The 20,620-nt window shown below is 40.8% G+C and overlaps 1 protein-coding gene across 1 annotated transcript in view; it reads right to left on the bottom strand.

The window, feature by feature from the left end:
* Nucleotides 1-7,855: 7,855 nt before the first annotated feature.
* selenoo1 (selenoprotein O1) overlaps nucleotides 7,856-20,620 on the bottom strand; it is a 34,645-nt gene continuing 21,880 nt past the window's right edge. Inside the window, exons 7-9 of the mRNA XM_061917830.1 lie at nucleotides 14,124-14,309; nucleotides 13,742-13,898; nucleotides 7,856-9,246 (exon numbers count right to left, since the gene is read on the bottom strand). Of these exons, the coding sequence (XP_061773814.1) occupies nucleotides 9,016-9,246; nucleotides 13,742-13,898; nucleotides 14,124-14,309 (574 nt within the window). The 3' untranslated portion in view covers nucleotides 7,856-9,015. The remainder of the gene's footprint in view (nucleotides 9,247-13,741; nucleotides 13,899-14,123; nucleotides 14,310-20,620) is intronic.

The following is a 20,620-nucleotide window of genomic DNA, read 5'->3' as shown; positions in this document are numbered from 1 at the left end:
TTCATGAAGACAAGAATATAAGTTGGTGTATTACCTGATTCTGATGACTTGCATTGATGTCCACATTTTCAAATGGAGGAGAAAAAAAGTTCCTCTTTTCTGTCTAATACCACATGAAAGTCGTTGGTTTTTGGCATCTTATTTGTCCAGCTTCCATATTCGTTTTTATACACTTTACAAGAAATACATTGGCGGCAAACTCCGTAACTTGCTCGCTTGTTTGCGCTGGCTTTCGGAGACTCTTATTTTGTTAGCGCAGGCGTGATGGAGCGGCGCTTTTATTGTGAAGACAGGAACTGTGCGATCAGTCTTTAGGCTTTTGACGGGAAGTACGGTTGAAGTAAAAAGTGTCTTTTTTCTTTTACACTTTTGATTGATTGATTGAAACTTTTATTAGTAGATTGCACAGTACAGTACATATTCCGTACAATCGACCACTAAATGGTAACACCCCAATAAGTTTTTAAACTTTTTGAGGTCGGATTCGACGTGTGACGGTCACGTGACCGCCTGGTTTTGTTTGATTGGTCCAACGTCACCAGTGACTGCATGTGATTGGTGAAACGCAGGCATGCGTAGTTCCTACTTTGAATGCATGTCTAACAAAAACAAAACAAACAAAACGTGCATTAACAGATCGATAAAAAAAAGTAGCGATTACGAGCTGATTGTAGATAAATGGAGCGGAGTAAAAGTAGCGTTTCTTCTCTATAAATATACTCAAGTAAAAGTAAAAGTATGTTGCATAAAAACTACTCTTAGAAGTACAATTTATCCCAAAGGTTACTCAAGTAGATGTAACGGAGTAAATGTAAACTACCGACCGGTGTCTCACCTTCCCTTTATTTCAAAAATCCTCGAAAAAATTGTTGCGGAGCAGTTAAATGAACACTTAGTGTCTAACAATCTATGTGAAACCTTTCAATCCGGTTTCAGGGCAAATCACTCGACGGAGACAGCCCTCGCAAAAATGACTAATGATCTATTGCTAACGATGGATTCTGATGCGTCATCTATGTTGCTGCTCCTCGATCTTAGCGCTGCTTTCGATACCGTCGATCATAATATTTTATTAGAACGTATCAAAACACGAATCGGTATGTCAGACTTAGCCCTGTCTTGGTTTAACTCTTATCTTACTGATAGGATGCAGTGTGTCTCCCATAACAATGTGACCTCGGACTACGTTAAGGTAACGTGTGGAGTTCCCCAGGGTTCGGTCCTTGGCCCTGCACTCTTCAGCATCTACATGCTGCCGCTAGGTGACATCATACGCAAATACGGTGTTAGCTTTCACTGTTATGCTGATGACACCCAACTCTACATGCCCCTAAAGCTGACCAACACGCCGGATTGTAGTCAGCTGGAGGCGTGTCTTAATGAAATTAAACAATGGATGTCCGCTAACTTTTTGCAACTCAACGCCAAAAAAACGGAAATGCTGATTATCGGTCCTGCTAGACACCGAACTCTATTTAATAATACAACTCTAACATTTGACAACCAAACAATTAAACAAGGCGACACGGTAAAGAATCTGGGTATTATCTTCGACCCAACTCTCTCCTTTGAGGCACACATTAAAAGCGTTACTAAAACGGCCTTCTTTCATCTCCGTAATATCGCTAAAATTCGCTCCATTCTGTCCACTAAAGACGCTGAGATCATTATCCATGCGTTTGTTACGTCTCGCCTCGACTACTGTAACGTATTATTTTCGGGTCTCCCCATGTCTAGCATTAAAAGATTACAGTTGGTACAAAATGCGGCTGCTAGACTTTTGACAAGAACAAGAAAGTTTGATCACATTACGCCTGTACTGGCTCACCTGCACTGGCTTCCTGTGACTTTAAGGTTTTACTACTTACCTATAAAATACTACACGGTCTAGCTCCATCCTATCTTGCCGATTGTATTGTACCATATGTCCCGGCAAGAAATCTGCGTTCAAAGGACTCCGGCTTGTTAGTGATTCCCAAAGCCCAAAAAAAGTCTGCGGGCTATAGAGCGTTTTCCGTTCGGGCTCCAGTACTCTGGAATGCCCTCCCGGTAACAGTTCGAGATACCACCTCAGTAGAAGCATTTAAGTCTCACCTTAAAACTCATTTGTATACTGTAGCCTTTAAATAGACTCCCTTTTTAGACCAGTTGATCTGCTGTTTCTTTTCTTTTTCTTCTATGTCCCACTCTCCCCTGTGGAGGGGGTCCGGTCCGATCCGGTGGCCATGTACTGCTTGCCTGTGTATCGGCTGGGGACATCTCTGCGCTGCTGATCCGCCTCCGCTTGGGATGGTTTCCTGGTGGCTCCGCTGTGAACGGGACTCTCTCTGCTGAGTTGGACCCGCTTTGGACTGGACTCTTGCGACTGTGTTGGATCCATTGTGGATTGAACTTTCACAGTATCATGTTAGACCCGCTCGACATCCATTGCTTTCCTCCTCTCTAAGGTTCTCATAGTCATTATTGTCACCGACGTCCCACTAGGTCATTATTGTCACCGATGTCCCACTGGGTGTGAGTTTTCCTTGCCCTTATGTGGGCCTACCGAGGATGTCGTGGTGGTTTGTGCAGCCCTTTGAGACACTAGTGATTTAGGGCTATATAAGTAAACATTGATTGATTGATTGAAATGTAGCGCGTTACTACCCACCTCTGCCCGCAGGTCATTTTTTAAAGGCCTATTTCTTTCTGGCACTCACCAAGGGTGGACGCTCCCCTTTCCTCTCCCTTATCTCTCCTGCTTGCTTCTTTGTTTTGTCTTGTCTTAATCTTGTTGCCTCTTTTTGCACTGCTCTCCAAATCTAAACATTGGAACTATTTAACTGGCCCCAACAAAATTAACAAGATCTTGGGTTTGGGGGGAACCTGCACAATGAAACAACTTGCACTGAGCCTAGTCTATAAAATCCGCTACACCTCCTTGACACCGAAGTACATGTCAAACTACTTCCTTAACGTAAATGACCGCCATAACCACAACACCAGGGGGAGCTCCACAAACCACGTTAAACCCAGATTTTGATCTAACAAAGGTCTTAACTCATTCTCTTTCTATGCCACATCAATGTGGAATGCACTCCCAACAGGTATACAAGTAAGTGCATCTCTATATTCCTTCAAAAGCGCTCTAAAACAACACCTCCAGGCAACTTCAACACTTTACTAATACCCTCCTCCATTCACATCCCATCTCCCCGGATTATAAACAACTCAAATGTACTTCTAATGTATATACTTGTTCTTATGCTATGTGAACTCACTATGTTCTCTGCTGGCTGTACATATCCTACTAAATAAGACCTACACTGTTTCAATGTCCACATTTCTCTGTTGATGCAATTGTTGATGACTGAAGTTCTGATATCAACCAAAGCTCCTCATCCCACCCCCCGGATTGTAAATAATGTAAATAATTCAATGTACATACTATGATGATTAACTTGTGTGATGACTGTATTATGTTGATAGTATATATTTGTACCATGCATTGATTAACGTGGACCCCGACTTAAACAAGTTGAAAAACTTATTGGGGTGTTACCATTTAGTGGTCAATTGTACGGAATATGTACTGAACTGTGCAATCTACTAATAAAAGTATCAATCAATCAATCAATCAGTCGTGACGAAGCGGTTGTTGCTGGACACGCGACGGATTCTTGGGAGAAGAAGGAGTGCCGCATGCCTGGCGACCCTTTTCTGTCGACGATGTGAAGATATCCACCTATTCGGAATTTTGACAACAGGACATCTGCTGATTGGAGTAAGCGTTGCTCTGGTTTGTCGACAAATTGGAAGTTGCTGGCAGTCTTCAAAGTACCCCAAAGCTGCCACAAATGATTGGAGGATGCGGGAAGAACTGTGGATTACATCGGACTGTCTACCCCGCAGTTTTTGGAGGACCGTTATAGACAATTTTAGAGTGAAAAGCTAATTTTATTTTCACTGGCATACAAATCTTTTTAACTTGGATTGTTTACCTGGCTTCGAGACTCTCCCGAAGATCACTGCAAGCAAAGACACAACAAACTCCCTTTTTTTTTGTCTCTCATGGACACACACCTGTTGTTGTGAACTTTGGACTAGCGACGACAAATACATCAAGGCCACGGAACAGAGACACACTATGGGCTTATACACACACACACACACAAATATATACGCCACACATACACCCTCCTGTCCCCCAATCCAACGCCCTTGACGCAATCCCATAGGGGTGATGAATGGATGGTCAGCGCCCGAGAGCTGCGACCTACCACCATGACCTTGAACTACCTTCCCTCTGTTGCTAGATATCTTGAGATGTATGTTGTAATATGTATATGTGCTTTGCTATGGAGGTTTTTTCTCACTCCGAACTGGGCCCCCTTAGGAGCACAGTCTGGATTGTATTTTTTTTTTACTCATCCTTCCCCAGCGTTGACCTTTTTCCCCATCTTTTACGGGGCGCCTTATGGCGACCCATCAGCGTTCTTGTTCTGTAACCCCGTACACTGTTTGTTTGTCTAATCTTGAACAGGTTTGTACTGAAAACAAAGTTCTGTTGTACTTGTTGCAATGACAATAAAGACCTACGTACCTACTGAAACCCACTACTACCGACCACGCAGTCTGATAGTTTATATATCAATGATGAAATATTAACATTGCAACACATGCCAATACGGCCTTTTTAGTTTACTAAATGACAATTTTAAATTTCCCGGGAGTTTCGTCTTCGAAACGTCGTGTAATGATGACGTGTACGCTTGACGTCACGGGTTTTTAGGAAGTATGAGCGCTGCACACACACAGCTAAATGTCGTCTGCTTAAACGGCGTAATTAGACGGTATTTTGGACATCTATGTTGCTGAATCTTTTGCAATTTGTTCAATTAATATTGGAGAAGTCACAGTAGAAAGATGGAGTTGGGAAGCTGTAGCCTTTAGCCACACAAACACATGGTGATTCCTTGTTTAAAATTCCTGGAGGTGAAACGTTACTATGAATCAGAGCGCGGTCAAGTGAACATGAATCAAGACGGAATGTCAACCAGCAGGTTTCGGTGAGAAAATTGTGGGTAAAAAGTCGCTTCTTATCGGAGAAAAGCTGAGCTTGTGTCGTCCATGAAGCTGCCGTCGACTTCGCTGAGACACTGCGCGTCAAGACACCCGTGGACACACCCTTCCGACTATCAGGTACTATTAAACTCACTAAAACACTAGCAACACAATAGAAAGATAAGGGATTTCCCAGAATTATATAATATATACTGTGATAGTGTACATAGCAATTGGTATATATTGTATATAATTCCTTGCTTCTAGTCTGTTTAATAGATGACATCAGATTTTGAACCTGACAGTTGTATTCAGTGTTAAAAATATTATACGGCTCTCACGGAAATACATTTTAAAATAATTGGCTTTCATGGCTCTATCAGCCAAAAAGGTTCCCGACCCCTGTAATAGACATATTATATCTGTATATATAATAAACTGTACACATATTAAGTATATATTGTATATATGTTATAGACATATTATATCTGTATATATAATATACTCTACACCAGAGTGCCCACACTTTTTCTGCAGGCGAGCTACTTTTCAATTGACCAACTCGAGGGGATCTACCTCATTTATATATATCATTTATATTTATTTATTTATGAAAGAGACATTTTTGTAAACAAGTTAAATGTGTTTAATGATAACACAAGCATGTGTAACACATATAGATGTCTTTCTTTCACAAAGACAAGAATATAAGTTGGTGTATTACCTGATTCTGATGACTTGCATTGATTGGAATCAGACAGTAATGATGATAACGCCCACATTTTCAAATGGAGGAGAAAAAAAGTTGTCCTTTCTGTACAATACCACATGAAAGTGGTTGGTTTTTGGCATCTAATTCATCCAGCTTCCATACACTTTACAAGAAAAACATTGGCGGCAAATTCCGTAGCTTGCTTGATTGACATTCACGGCACCCGAGGGTCTTGTGAGATGACGCTGGCTGCTGCCAGTTCATTATTATGAAAAAATGACAGAGAGGAAGGCGAGAAACACTTTTTATTTCAACAGACTTTCGCGCCGTCCCTTCCGTCAAAACTCTAAAGGCCGACTGCACATTTCCTATCTTCACAATAAAAGCCCTGCTTCATGCTGCCTGCGCTAACAAGAGTCTCGGAAAGCTGGTGTGCACAAGTGATGTGCACGCCAGCTTTCTGAGGGATCGCTTGTGCACGCCAGTTTTCCGAGACTCTGTATTTAGTTAGCGCAGGCAGCATGAAAGCCTGGATCTTAAATCCTACTGAATAGCTCTTAATCTTCTTCCCTTTATGCGATTTCAAATTACCGGTATTTAAATCAGCCTCCTCCATTTTGAAAATGATGACAGGGGAAGTGTCGCTCGTGACGTCACGAGTTTGACCAGGCGGTAATACTAAACATGCGCTAATTATTTTGGGAAGCGAGTTTGACCCGGCAGTAATTCAAGGCAGGCGCATACTATATGCCCTGCGGCAATTCAAGGAAATACTGTATATTCTTCCTTGAGGTCACATCATTATCCCAATTTGACTGATTAATTATTATGTCGTATGTATACAACCACTGGCTACAATATCATGGCCACCTGCCCAATCCGATATAAGGGTGTCCGAAATGCATCTCTGGGGCTATGTTCAGCCTGCAGCTGATTTTATAATTGGCCCATATGGCACATAAAGTGCATACGGAAAGTATTCACAGCGCTTCACTTGTTCCACACTATATTACAGCCTTATTCCATCCATCCATCCATCATCTTCCGCTTATCCGAGGTCGGGTCGCGGGGGCAACAGCCTAAGCAGGGAAACCCAGACTTCCCTCTCCCCAGCCACTTTGTCTAGCTCTTCCCGGGGGATCCCGAGGCGTTCCCAGGCCAGCCGGGAGACATAGTCTTCCCAACGTGTCCTGGGTCTTCCCCGTGGCCTCCTACCGGTTGGACGTGCCCTAAACACCTCCCTAGGGAGGCGTTCGGGTGGCATCCTGACCAGATGCCCGAACCACCTCATCTGGCTCCTCTCGATGTGAAGGAGCAGCGGCTTTACTTTGAGTTCCTCCCGGATGGCAGAGCTTCTCACCCTATCTCTAAGGGAGAGCCCCGCCACACGGCGGAGGAAACTCATTTGGGCCGCTTGTACCCGTGATCTTATCCTTTCGGTCATGACCCAAAGCTCATGACCATAGGTGAGGATGGGAACGTAGATGGACCGGTAAATTGAGAGCTTTGCCTTCCGGCTCAGCTCCTTCTTCACCACAACGGATCGGTACAACGTCCGCATTACTGAAGACGCCGCACCGATCCGCCTGTCGATCTCACGATCCACTCTTCCCCCACTCGTGAACAAGACTCCTAGGTACTTGAACTCCTCCACTTGGGGCAGGGTCTCCTCCCCAACCCGGAGATGGCATTCCACCCTTTTCCGGGCGAGAACCATGGACTCGGACTTGGAGGTGCTGATTCTCATTCCGGTCGCTTCACACTCGGCTGCGAACCGGTCCGGAGACGTTCTGGATAAAACCAAGGTTTCTCAGCCAACCTGATGAAGCTTGAGAGGTGCTGATGAAATGAGTAAAACTGCCCAAAGATAGGTGGGCCAAGTTTGTGGCATCACTTTCAAAAAGATTTGAGGCTAATTGCTGCCGAAGGTGCATCAACAAAGTATTGAACAAATGCTGTGAATAAGAAATCGTAACGATCAGTGCTCTACACCAGTGGTTCTCAAATGGGGGTACGCGTACCCCTGGGGGTACTTGAAGGTATGCCAAGGGGTACGTGAGATTTCTTAAAAATAATCTAAAAATAGCAACAATTCAAAAATCCTTTATAAATATATTTATTGAATAATACTTCAACAAAATATGAATGTAAGTTCATAAACTGTGAAAAGAAATGCAACAATGCAATATTCAGTGTTGACAGCTAGATTTGTTGTGGACATGTTCCATAAATATTGATGTTAAATATTTATTTTTTTGTGAAGAAATGTTTAGAATTAAGTTGATGAATCCAGATGGATCTCTATTACAATCCCCAAAGAGGGCACTTTAAGTTGATGATTACTTCTATGTGTAGAAATCTGCATTTAGAATTGAATCACTTGTTTATTTTTCAGCAAGTTTTTAGTTATTTTTATATCTTTTTCCCAAATAGTTCAAGAAAAACCACTACAAATGAGCAATATTTTGCACTGTTATACAATTTCATAAATCAGAAACTGATGACATAGTGCTGTATTTTACTTCTTTATCTCTTTTTTTCCAACCAAAAATGCTTTGCTCTGATTAGGGGGTACTTTTTATACATGTATTTATATAGCGCTTTTTCTCTAGTGACTCAAAGCACTTTACATAGTGAAACCCAATATCTAAGTTACATTTAAATCAGTGTGGGTGGCACTGGGAGCAGGTGGGTAAAGTGTCTTGCCCAAGGACACAACGACAGTGACTAGGATCGCGGAAGCGGGGATCGAACCTGCAACCCTCAAGTTGCAGGCATGGCCACTCTACTTGAATTTAAAAAATGTTTACAGGCTCTACACCACTGCAAACTACAATCACATATTTTTAAACTAACATTTATCCGACAGTGCTAGTGTGTATTAGATTACAGAGCAAGTAGACATTAACCGACTAGAATGTATGCATTCTATTTGGCGTACGTTAAAGATGCCACACCACAGTTTATCAGCCCCAAACGGGTCCGCGCAAGACTTGTCGTTTGAGTCGTCATTAACGGCCATCAATGCAAAAACAGACAAGGAATAAAGTCCACTTATTTCCCGACTGCTTTGTGTCACCGATGTTCTCTATGGGGTGTTGAATCTCAGTATCACTTTCCTGACACCTGCCCACCACAACGATATAAAAGGTTGTGCAAACAATTCACAAGGGTTATAAAATGTGAAAAGAAACAGGAAGTAAAATGCTAAAACTTCCCTCACGCTTTGGCAGGCCAGATGATGAAGCTCAGGGAAGTTATTACGAAGATCATGTGACACAGATTCCCTGAGACCGAGCTGGAGGTTTGCTGTCGTACGGAATTGGGTCTCTGGCTGTCGAGGCAGATGCCACCTCTTCCTGTTGCTCCTCCTCCACACTGTCGTCTCTCTCACCCTGTTGGGTGGCACCGCTTTGGCCTACCCACGCAGGAGCCTCTAGACCTGGCTGCGAAGAGAAAGGCTTCTCCAGAACTTTGAGGACCCGTTGAACCTGTTGTATAAACACATATTAAACATAATGAATGGGCATGATAGTGTCTCAGTGCAAATGGTAAGGTCTATAAAGAACTGCTCGGAATAAAATGTTAAAAACAAACAAAATAAAAAATTCATACATACATTATGTTGTTGCTCAGGATGTACCAATTTGACAATCCTATCAGATATCGGATGGGATTCTATATTCCAGGGGTCAGCAACCTTTTTGAAACCAAGAGCTACTTCTTGGGTACTGATTAATGCGAAGGGCTACCAGTTTGATACACACTTAAATAAATTGCCAGAAATAGCCAATTTGCTCAATTTAACTTTAATAAATAAATCTATATATATAAAAAAATGGGTATTTCTGTCTGTCATTCTTTTACAGAAGTTTTTTTGTGGAGAATAAATGATGAAAAAAACACTTAATTGAACGGTTTAAAAGAGGAGAAAACAGGAAAAAAATGAAAATTAAATTTGGAAACATAGTTTATCTTCAATTTCGACTCTTTAAAATTCAAAATTCAACCGAAAAAAAGAAATGGAAAAACTAGCTAATTCGAATCTTTTTGAAAAAAAAAAAGTAAAAAAAGAATTTATGGAACATCATTAGTAATTTTTCCTGATTAAGATTAATTTTAGAATTTTGATGACATGGCTTCACGGTGGCAGAGGGGTTAGTGCGTCTGCCTCACAATACGAAGGTCCTGCAGTCCTGGGTTCAAATCCAGGCTCGGGATCTTTCTGTGTGGAGTTTGCATGTTCTCCCCGTGAATGCGTGGGTTCCCTCCGGGTACTCCGGCTTCCTCCCACTTCCAAAGACATGCACCTGGGGATAGGTTGATTGGCAACACTAAAATTGGCCCTAGTGTGTGAATGTGAGTGTGAATGTTGTCTGTCTATCTGTGTTGGCCCTGCGATGAGGTGGCGACTTGTCCAGGGTGTACCCTGCCTTCCGCCCGATTGTAGCTGAGATAGGCGCCAGCGCCCCCCGCGACCCCGAAAAGGAATAAGCGGTAGAAAATGGATGGATGGATGTTTTAAATAGGTTAAAATCCAATCTGCATTTTGTTAGAATATATAAAAAATTGGACCAAGCTATATTTCTAACAAAGACAAATCATTATTTCTTCTAAATTTTCCAGAGCAAAAATTTTAAAAGAAATTCAAAAGACTTTGAAATAAGGTTTAAATTTGATTCTAAAGATTTTCTAGATTTGTCAGAATATTTTTTTTTTAATTTTAATCATAATAAGTTTGAAGAAATATTTCACAAATATTCTTCGTCGAAAAAACAGAAGCTAAAATGAAAAATTAAATTAAAATGTATTCATTATTCTATACAAATAATACATTTACTTGAACATTGATTTAAATTGTCAGGAAAGAAGAGGAAGGAATTTAAAAGGTAAAAAGGTGTGTTTAAAAATCCTAAAATCACTTTAAAGTTTGTATTTTTTCTCTAAAATTGTCTTTCTGAAAGAAGCAAAGTAAAAAAAAATAAATAAATTTATTTAAACAAGTGAAGACCAAGACTTTAAAGTATTTTCTTGAATTTTCAAATTCTATTTGAGTTTTGTCTCCCTTAGAATTAAAAATGTCGAGCAAAGCGAGACCAGCTTGCTAGTAAATAAATACAATTTAAAAAATAGAGGCAGCTCACTGGTAAGTGCTGCTATTTGAGCTATTTTTAGAACAGGCCAGCAGGCTACTCATCTGGTCCTTACGGGCTACCTGGTGCCCGCGGGCACCGCATTGGTGACCCCTGCTTTATTCTATACAAGCAGTACCACAGCGTGTTTACTCGTGCAAAGATGGACAGGCCGTTAACATGTAAATGTCCTCCCATAAGCACACAAGTGTGATCTATTGTTTTATTTTAGTAAAGTAATTTACAATTTGTAAACATGGCAGGCTACAATATACTGTAGAACAGGGATGGGCATTACGTCAATCGCGATCGACTGGTCGATCTCGGAGGGTGTGTCAGTCGATCTCAAGCCAGGCATTAAAAAATAGACATAAAAATGAGCAATCATCAATCATACCAAGACTTCGCTTTCGTCAGTTGTTTGACATTCTCGGCACCCGAGGATCTTGTGAGATGACGCTGGCTGCTGCGAGCTCATATTTAAGAAAAAAATCACTAACAGGGCGGACGCAGAGAAACACATTTTATTTCTAGAGACTCCGTACCTACTGTCAAAACTCTAAAGACCGACTGCACAGTTCCTGTCTTCACCATAAAAGACCTGTTTCATCCTGCCTGTGCTAACAAAATAAGAGTCTCAGAAAGCTAGCGTGCACAAGCTAGCAAGCTACGGAGTTTGATGCCAATGTATTTCTCCCCCGCCCTCAGCGACCGCTTTCTCACTTGCTTGCCCACCCGCACACTCACTGACGTCACTCACCTGCTGCCAGACATTAAAGGGCCACACACATATGCTACTCTCATAACAAAGTGTTTAAAAAGGAGTATGCAAGTTGGACAAATGAGATGCCAAATCCAACCACTTTCATGTGGTATTGGACAGAAAGGAGGACTTTTTTTTCTCCTCCATTTGAAAATGCGGACGTTATCAGCTCCACTGTCTAATTCCAATCAATGCAAGTCATCAGAATCAGGTAATACACCAACTTATATTCTTGTCTTCATGAAAGAAAGGAATCTATGTGTGTTAAACATGCTTGTATTATCATTAAACACCATTAACTTGTTAACAAAAATGTCTCTTTCATAAATAAATAAATATAAATTATAAATAGGAATGAGGTAGATCTCCTCGACTTGGTCAATTGAAAAGTAGCTCGCCTGCAGAAAAAGTGTGAGCGCCCCTGCTGTAGACTACTAAGAGCCAGCAGCTACAGAACGACTACGCACACAATAGCAAACAAGGTAGATATGCATATGTGTCCTTAATTGAACGATACCGCAAAACATTTGTCCATATAAACAAGTATAACATTATTATCTATACATATTACGGGACGGCGTGGCGCAGTGGAAGAGTGGCCGTGCGCAACCCGAGGGTCCCTGGTTCAATCCCCACCTAGTACCAACTTCGTCACGTCCGTTGTGTCCTGAGCAAGACACTTCACCCTTGCTCCTGATGGGTGCTGGTTGGCGCCTTGCATGGCAGCTCCCTCCATCAGTGTGTGAATGTGTGTGTGAATGGGTAAATGTGGAAGTAGTGTCAAAGCGCTTTGAGTACCTTGAAGGTAGAAAAGCGCTATACAAGTACAACCCATTTATATTTATTTATTTATATCATTTACATATATGAAGTCCCCAAGGAAAAAGCATATTGGGAAGTGGGGCTGCGAATTTTTGGGTGTCCCACGATTCGATTCAATATCGATTCTTAGGGTCACGATTCGATTCAAAATCCATTTTTTTTTTCCAATTCAACACAATTCTTGATTCAAAAACGATTTCTTCCCGATTTTAAAGGATTCTGGATTCATTCAATACATAGGATTTCAGCAGGATCTACCCCAGTCTGCTGACATGCTAGCAGAGTAGTAGATTTTTGTAAAAAGCTTTTATAATTGTAAAGGACAATGTTTTATCAACTGATTGCAATAATGTAAATTTGTTTTAAGTATTAAACAAACCAAAAATATGACTTATTTAATCTTTGTGAAAACATTGGACACAGTGTGTTGTCAAGCTTATGAGATTCAATGCAAGTGTAAGCCACTGTGACACTATTGTTCTTTTTTTTTATTTTTATAAATGTCTAATGATAATGTCAATGAGGGATTTTTAATCACTGCTATGCTGAAATTATAACTAATATTGATACTGTTGTTGATAATATTCATTTTTGTTTCATTACTTTTGGTTTGTTCTGTGTCGTGTTTGTGTCTCCTCTCAATTGCTCTGTTTATTGCAGTTCTGAGTGTTGCTGGGTCAGGTTTGGTTTTGGGATTGGATTGCATTGTTATGGTATTGCTGTGTATTGTTTTGGTGGATAGATTAAAAAAACAAAACCTTTTTTTTTTTTTTTTAAATGACAATCGATTCTTTATTGCACAACGTGAGAATGGCGATTCAAATTCGAAACGATTTTTCCCCACATCCCTATTGGGAAGTACACAGTAATAAATGTATCCACATGATTCAAATTACTGCATAATGAGCTTAACATAATGAACTGAAAGACTGCATAAGTCCATTCCAGAGGGTTTAGAATACATAGGTTAATATTTTTCATACCTCCCATTAATCAGTTTGAGTACTTACACTTGATGAAGCCTTTTCTAAAATTTCCCATCACAAAATAACAATTGTATGATCCACAACAGATCAATATCGGTGTTGACTAATACTCAAGGCTCTAATATCGTTATCGGAAGTAAGTTATTGGATGTTCAATTATTTAAGTCTTGATATTTTTATTAATTTAAAGTATTTATCTAAAATGACAAATTACTGTATTTTGTAAAAAATGGAGGAAGAAATGAAACTTGAATGAAGATCTACATTAAGAAATAGATCGTACCTCAGAGAAGTCCCCGTTCTCAGCGGCCTCTATTGCATTCTGGGCTATGTAGTTCCGGAGTACCACACGTGGGTTAGTACAGTCCATCACCCTCACCCTCTCTTCCTGCACGGCCTGCACCTCGCTCTGGCCCTCCAGTTCCTGTGCCAGACGCTTCCTGCCAGAGTGATACCACAAAACACTGATAGGAACAATAACGGAACAGCCAACAGCCCATTTCCTGCCCTTTTTCACTCTACGCCCAATTTATCAGTGACACTTCCACCAGGATCTCTCTCTTTCGGGTCAGGAAGTTTCACAATCGCCTGTCAATTCTAAGCCCCAGCTGTCTTATGTCGCCACCAAATGAAGCATTGTCTCTATTCTCGTCTGCGTATTTCACCTATAGCGTGTGATCCAGCGGCTCCACTCCTCGGTCTGTTTGGTTTTGAGCTCTTCATCGGTGGTCTCCATTAGTTCTTTCAGTTTGCTGAGTCGGTCGAGCTGCCTCGCTATTGTTGACCTATCTGAGATCATCTGGAACAGTGCAGGGTTGCTCTCTTCCATGGAAAGCAGCATTGCCAACTCCCTGTTGGCAGCAGACACAATTAATGAGTCAATGTTGTTAGGTAGACAGTGTATACAGAAGTATTGGGACACCTAATTAATAGAGTTGTGCACTTCTGCAGCTTTAACATCTTCATCTCTGCAGGGAGAGCATGGATGTGGAGTTTTTTTCTCTCCATTAAAAAGGCCTACTGAAATGAGATTTTCTTACTTAAACGGGGATAGCAGGTCCATTCTATGTGTCATACTTGATCATTTCGCAATATTGCCATATTTTTGCTGAAAGGATTTAGTAGAGAACATCGACGATAAAGTTCGCAACGTTTGGTCGCTAATAAAAAAGCCTTGCCTGTACCGGAAGTAGCAGACGATGTGCGCGTGACGTTACCGGTGTGAGGGCTCCTCACATCCTCACATTGTTTATAATGTGAGCCACCAGCAGTAAGAGCAATTCGGACCGAGAAAGCGACTATTTCCCCAATAATTTGAGCGAGGATGAAAGATTCGGGGATGAGGAAAGTTAGAGTGAAGCACTAAAAAAAAAAAAAGAAGAAAGAAAAAACGACGGCTCCAGTGGGAGCGTTTCAGATGTAATTAGACACATTTGCTCGGATAATTCTGGAAAATCCCTTATTAATAGTATTTTAGTGAGATTATAAAATTATACCAGAAAAAGTCGGATGGCTGCGGTGAACGCCAGTGTCTCTGAGAGAAGCCGAGGAGCCAAGATCTCTTGTTAAGCTGCGGGATGAGGTCGCGTAATCCACTCAAGTCTCCGGTAAGAGCCGACTTAATATCACAATTTTCCCATCCAAAAACTTGCTGGTTGACGTAGAGAAACATGTTTGCTTGACCGCTCTGTGTTAAAGCTTCACAACAAAGAAACACCTACTGTGTTTCGGTTGCTAAAGGCAGCTGCAATCCACCGCTTTCCACCAACAGCATTCTTATTTGAGGTCTCCATTATTAATTGAACAAATTGCAAAAGATTCAGCAACACAGATGTCCAAAATACTGCGATGAAAAGAGACGACTTTTAGCCGTAAGTGGTGCTTGGCTAAAATGTCCCCTCCAACCAATAACGTCACAAACACGCGTCATCATCACGCGACGTTTTCAACAGGAAACTCTGCGGGAAATTTAAAATTGTAATTTAGTAAACTAAAGCGGCCGTATTGGCATGTGTTGCAATGTTAATATTTCATCATTGATATATAAACTATCAGACTGCGTGGTCGCTAGTAGTGGCTTTCAGTAGGCCTTTAATCCAGATGAACATTGTTAAAGGTTACAGTTTTTCAACACCACACTCAAGCATATCTTTATGGACTTGCTACGTGCATCACGGCATCGTCATAGAATAATCCACAATGTTTTGAAAAAGTCTAGGCTAATTCAAAAACATCTGCCCAACTGCTAAAAGCTAATTAACTGACTGTTTACACGATGTGTCTCATTACTTAATATTAAGTGAGAAAAAAATCGAATAGAAATGACGGCAGCTCTCTTTAATGCCAAGGCCCACCCTCAAACCTCTATTTTTAGGAGAGAAAACAGTATAATCTCTTTGAAAGGACAAAAATAGCACAATCTTGCCAGCAGTCACTCTCAACACAACTGGCTCCCAAAACAATTTGCTTGTACTTCTCAAATACTTTCCTAAAAGGGACCCAACAATTGGTTACAAAAGGAGAATCACTTAGTAGTTACAAATGTTAAAGAAGTCAGAAACATCAGCCATCGACTTTGTTACCGATTATACCCAGAAGAGACTATCGCTGGTATTTATGGGCTTCCAAAAATACACAACGATGAGGCTCCTCCAAGACTCATTCTCAGCAGCATTGACTCTGACATTATCAATCAATCAATGTTTACTTATATAGCCCTAAATCACTAGTGTCTCAAAGGGCTGCGCAAACCACTACGACATCCTCGGTAGGCCCACATAAGGGCAAGGAAAACTCACACCCAGTGGGACGTCGGTGACAATGATGACTATGAGAACCTTGGAGAGGAGGAAAGCAATGGATGTCGAGCGGGTCTAACATGATACTGTGAAAGTTCAATCCACAATGGATCCAACACAGTCGCGAGAGTCCAGAGTCCAAAGCGGATCCAACACAGCAGCGAGAGAGTCAGGTTCACAGCGGAGCCAGCAGGAAACCATCCCAAGCGGAGGCGGATCAGCAGCGCAGAGATGTCCCCAGCCGATACACAGGCGAGCAGTACATGGCCACCGGATCGGACCGGACCCCCTCCACAAGGGAGAGTGGGACATAGGAGAAAAAGAAAAGAAACGGCAGATCAACTGGTCTAAAAAGGGAGTCTATTTAAAGGCTAGAGTATACAAATGAGTTTTAAGGTGCTTCTACTGAGGTGGCATCTCAAACTTTTACCGGGAGGGCATTCCAGAGTACTGGAGCCCGAAATGAAAACGCTCTATAGCCCGCAGACTTTTTTTGGGCTTTGGGAATCACTAATAAGCCGGAGTCCTTTGAACGCAGATTTCTTGCCGGGACATATGGTACTACGAAGTATGTGGCCAATATCTTAGCACCTTTGGTTGGCAAAACACCACATCATGTCTAAAACTCCAAGGTGTCTGTAGAGGTTTGTTACCTCCCTGTTCACCTGTATTCCATCCCAGGATGGAGTAGAGACTGAGAGGCTATGTTTACTACATGATCACACCTTACAGGATGAAGCCACACCAAACCCACTGAAGGTTTGCCTTAAAACTTTATGCTTTCAATTCCTGGGAACATTTTACCAACAAAAACATGGTTGTGTCATGGGTTCATCTGTATTCCAAATTGTGGCAAACCTTCTCATGTAAGACATGAAAAAGAGAGCTATCACAAAGTCATTGGTACAGATATGTGGGTAACACATGCGTTAAAATCCGAAGCCAAAAAGTGCAATCCTTCACTGAACATAATAACTCAGTAGACAAAGTCCCAAAGTTCAAACGTGAGGATGTCAAAGACAGTAAGTTACCTTTTTTAAGACTGGCGTCCACATTGCAGAGGACAGGGATTTACCAAAAACCCACAAATGCTGATCAATACCTACTTTTTTTACTCACATCACCCATAGCCACACAAACCGGGCGTAATCAGAACCCAAAAACACAGAGCGGATAATGTACCAGGCGACAGGCCAAAAAGAAAGCGCATGGTTATCCCTGCTGGTCATTTGTGAAAATTACATCCGGTTCTAGAAGAAACAAGAACAGAGTGGATGAAGAAGAAAAGGGTGATAAACACAATAAGTTTGTCATTCCATATGTATCAGGTCTATTTGAGGAACTCAGAAACATTTCCAACCAACACAAGATTCTAGTACACTTCAGACTAAGCAACACCCGGATACAGGGGACTAGTGCACCTTAAAGACCAGTCACCACAGACCCATAAAAAACATCTGGTGTATGCTGTCCAGTGTAAAGATAAATGCAATGATTTATACATTCATGGAACTAAACAGACCACTTAGCCGGCGAATGGCACAGCAAAGACGGGCAAGTCAAGACTCAGCTATTGACTTGAACCTCAAAGAGAAACAGCACTACTTTTAAGGACCAACATGTACGGATTCTGGACAGGGAGGCTGAATAGTTCGAAGGGGGAGTGAGGGAAGCAATCTAGAAAAAAACATTCCTGAACAGAGGAGATGGTCTGCAACACCACTTTAGTCCCACATATAACACTGTCGTTTCAGTTATCCCTAAAAGACTCGACAATTTAGGCTCCAACTAATCTCAGGAGTTACAAAACACAGATGCCCCTTTTTCGTGCAGTTTTTACAACTGAATTGAATGCTAACATGGGTGATTCCCATCCAACAACTGATTTTGAGCTGGAAGTGGTCGTTCCACAGCAATCTGCCGAATCTTAAGTCTAAGACTGGATTTGACCGATCTACGTCTATGAGCATGAACTGATGAAATCGACTTGGATGAGAGGCGAAACGTCAAATTCAAACTAAACAGTCCAGTTCCAATCAATTAAATGCTATGAAAATACAATGACCTGAATGAATGAGAACATCCATAGGTATGTTCTTTTTTACTAATTCACAAGTGCTATATACAGAAATTAAGGTAGACAATCTGAAAAACAGATTAAACAGTGATAATAGGTAATTGTTTAAAAGTGGCTCTGTCAGTGTGGGATTAGTTGGGTCTAACTCTTATACATCACCATTAAAAATGTTGGCTGTTTTGTATTTCAGTACACGGTATCTTATATTTTGTTATCTTAAAAAGAAAAGAGTATTGCAGTAGCTTTTATGCAAGTTTTGAGTCATAATTTTGAATGGGTGTGGCTCAATTTCTTGTTTTTGTCTGAGGAACTGAGCCCGCAACAATTATTTACCCTATTTAGTGAAGTAAGTGTTTTGAACCATATCCCACATAGGATAATCAAAGTCGATGAACTTCAACCCATGTTCAAATGTTTGGACATAACAATTCTTTTTCAAGATCCGACATCAGGGTTTTCCGACATGTAATTGATTGTAGCGCCCCGCCAAGGCAAAATAAAAGCCGCCAAACCTCAAAAATTAGGCTTTATATATATATATATATATATACATATATATATATCCCACTTAAAATGATGACAGAGGTCTGTAATTTTCATCATAAGTACACTTCAACTGTGAGAGACAGAATGTGAAAACAAAATCCAGGAATTCACATTGTAGGAATTTTAAAGAATTTTTTTGTAAATTATGGTGGAAAATAAGTATTTGGTCAACCATTCAAAGTTCTCACTGATGGAAGGAGGTTTTGGCTCCAAATCTCACGATACATAGCCCCATTCATTCTTTCCTTAACACGAATCAATTGTTCCGTCCCCTTAGCAGAGAAACAACCCCAAAGCATGATGTTTCCACCCCCATGCTTCACAGTAGGTGTGGTGTTCATGGGATGCAACTCATTCTTCCTTCAAACACGAAAAGTTGAGTTTATACCAAAAAGTTCTATTTTGGTTTCATCTGACCACATGACATTCTCCCAATCCTCTGCTGTATCATCCATGTATCCATTTTGGTATAAACTCAACTCGTTGTGTTTGGAGGAAGAAGAATACTGAGTTGCAGACAGGACGATTGATCCGTGTTAAGGCAAGAATGAATGGGGCCATGTATCGTGAGATTTTGAGCCAAAACCTCCTTCCATCAGTGAGAGTTTTGAATGGTTGACCAAATACTTATTTTCCACCATAATTTACAAATAAATTCTTTAAAATTCCTACAATAGGAATTCCTGGATTTTTTTTCACATTCTGTCTCTCACAGTTGAAGTGTACCTATGATGAAAATTACAGACCTCTGTCATCATTTTAAGTGGGAGAACTTGCACAATCGGTGGCTGACTAAATACTTTTTTTGCCCCACTGTGTATATATATATATATATTTAAAAAAAGTACTATTGTATGAATGGATACATACTATATTGCCTATTATTTATGCACTGTTGGCAATAATCAGTTTGAAAAACATCTCAAATCATTAAAAAGTGTTCCGATATGTTTTATTTTGAAAAAACGTGGATAAGAATCTAATTGTCAGCACCTGATCGGCACCTGAACAGAGATGGCACTCGGCAAATGTAGAGAAAACAAGTTAATAAAAAAAAAAAAAACGTTTTTCAATTTAATTAAAGCATTTTTCCCAAGCCTTTGGAAACCACCGTAATTTTGACATGACTATCAACAGAAGGGTCTAATTTTATGCAGTGTGCATCTTCCAACCTCCATTTTTACATCTCTGTGTGGAGTTTGCATGTTTCATCATGTGTACTTAGGTTTCCTCCCACATTGCAAAAATATGCATGTTACCAACATATGCAATATTTTTAGCTTCATTGGAGATTGTAAATTGTCTGTAGTTATGAATGTGGGTGTGAATGATTGTCTTTCCATCTATGTGCCCTGTGAGTGCCCATGCAAATTTTGGTTAGCCTGTCAATAGGATGCATTTGGTATGTGAGTTCTGAACGGAAGTACACACAGTGATGGGCTACCAAACCATTACGGCTACTGTGGAGCAAGCAGCGCACAAACCCTTCCGAGTACAGAAGGCGCATAGATCTTACCACTAAAAGCAAATAACAGCAAAAAAATCAAACTATGCAATGGAATTCAGGGTTTCCCCTAGACTGCCAACATACTTGTGGCGGTGGGGGCGTGGTAAGGAAAATGGCTATTTGACCATGAGGTCATTGAGTAATTTGCTATGATATTTTTTCTTTGAAAGGGGTCAAAAATATATCCATACATTTAAAAACAAATCTGTTATTAAGCAGTATTAAAAAATATTT

This window comes from Nerophis ophidion, linkage group LG12 (genome assembly GCF_033978795.1).
Source record: "Nerophis ophidion isolate RoL-2023_Sa linkage group LG12, RoL_Noph_v1.0, whole genome shotgun sequence".
Taxonomy (NCBI): domain Eukaryota; kingdom Metazoa; phylum Chordata; class Actinopteri; order Syngnathiformes; family Syngnathidae; genus Nerophis; species Nerophis ophidion.
Note: the sequence above shows the minus strand (reverse complement) of the source record. Positions and strands in the feature narration are given on the sequence as shown.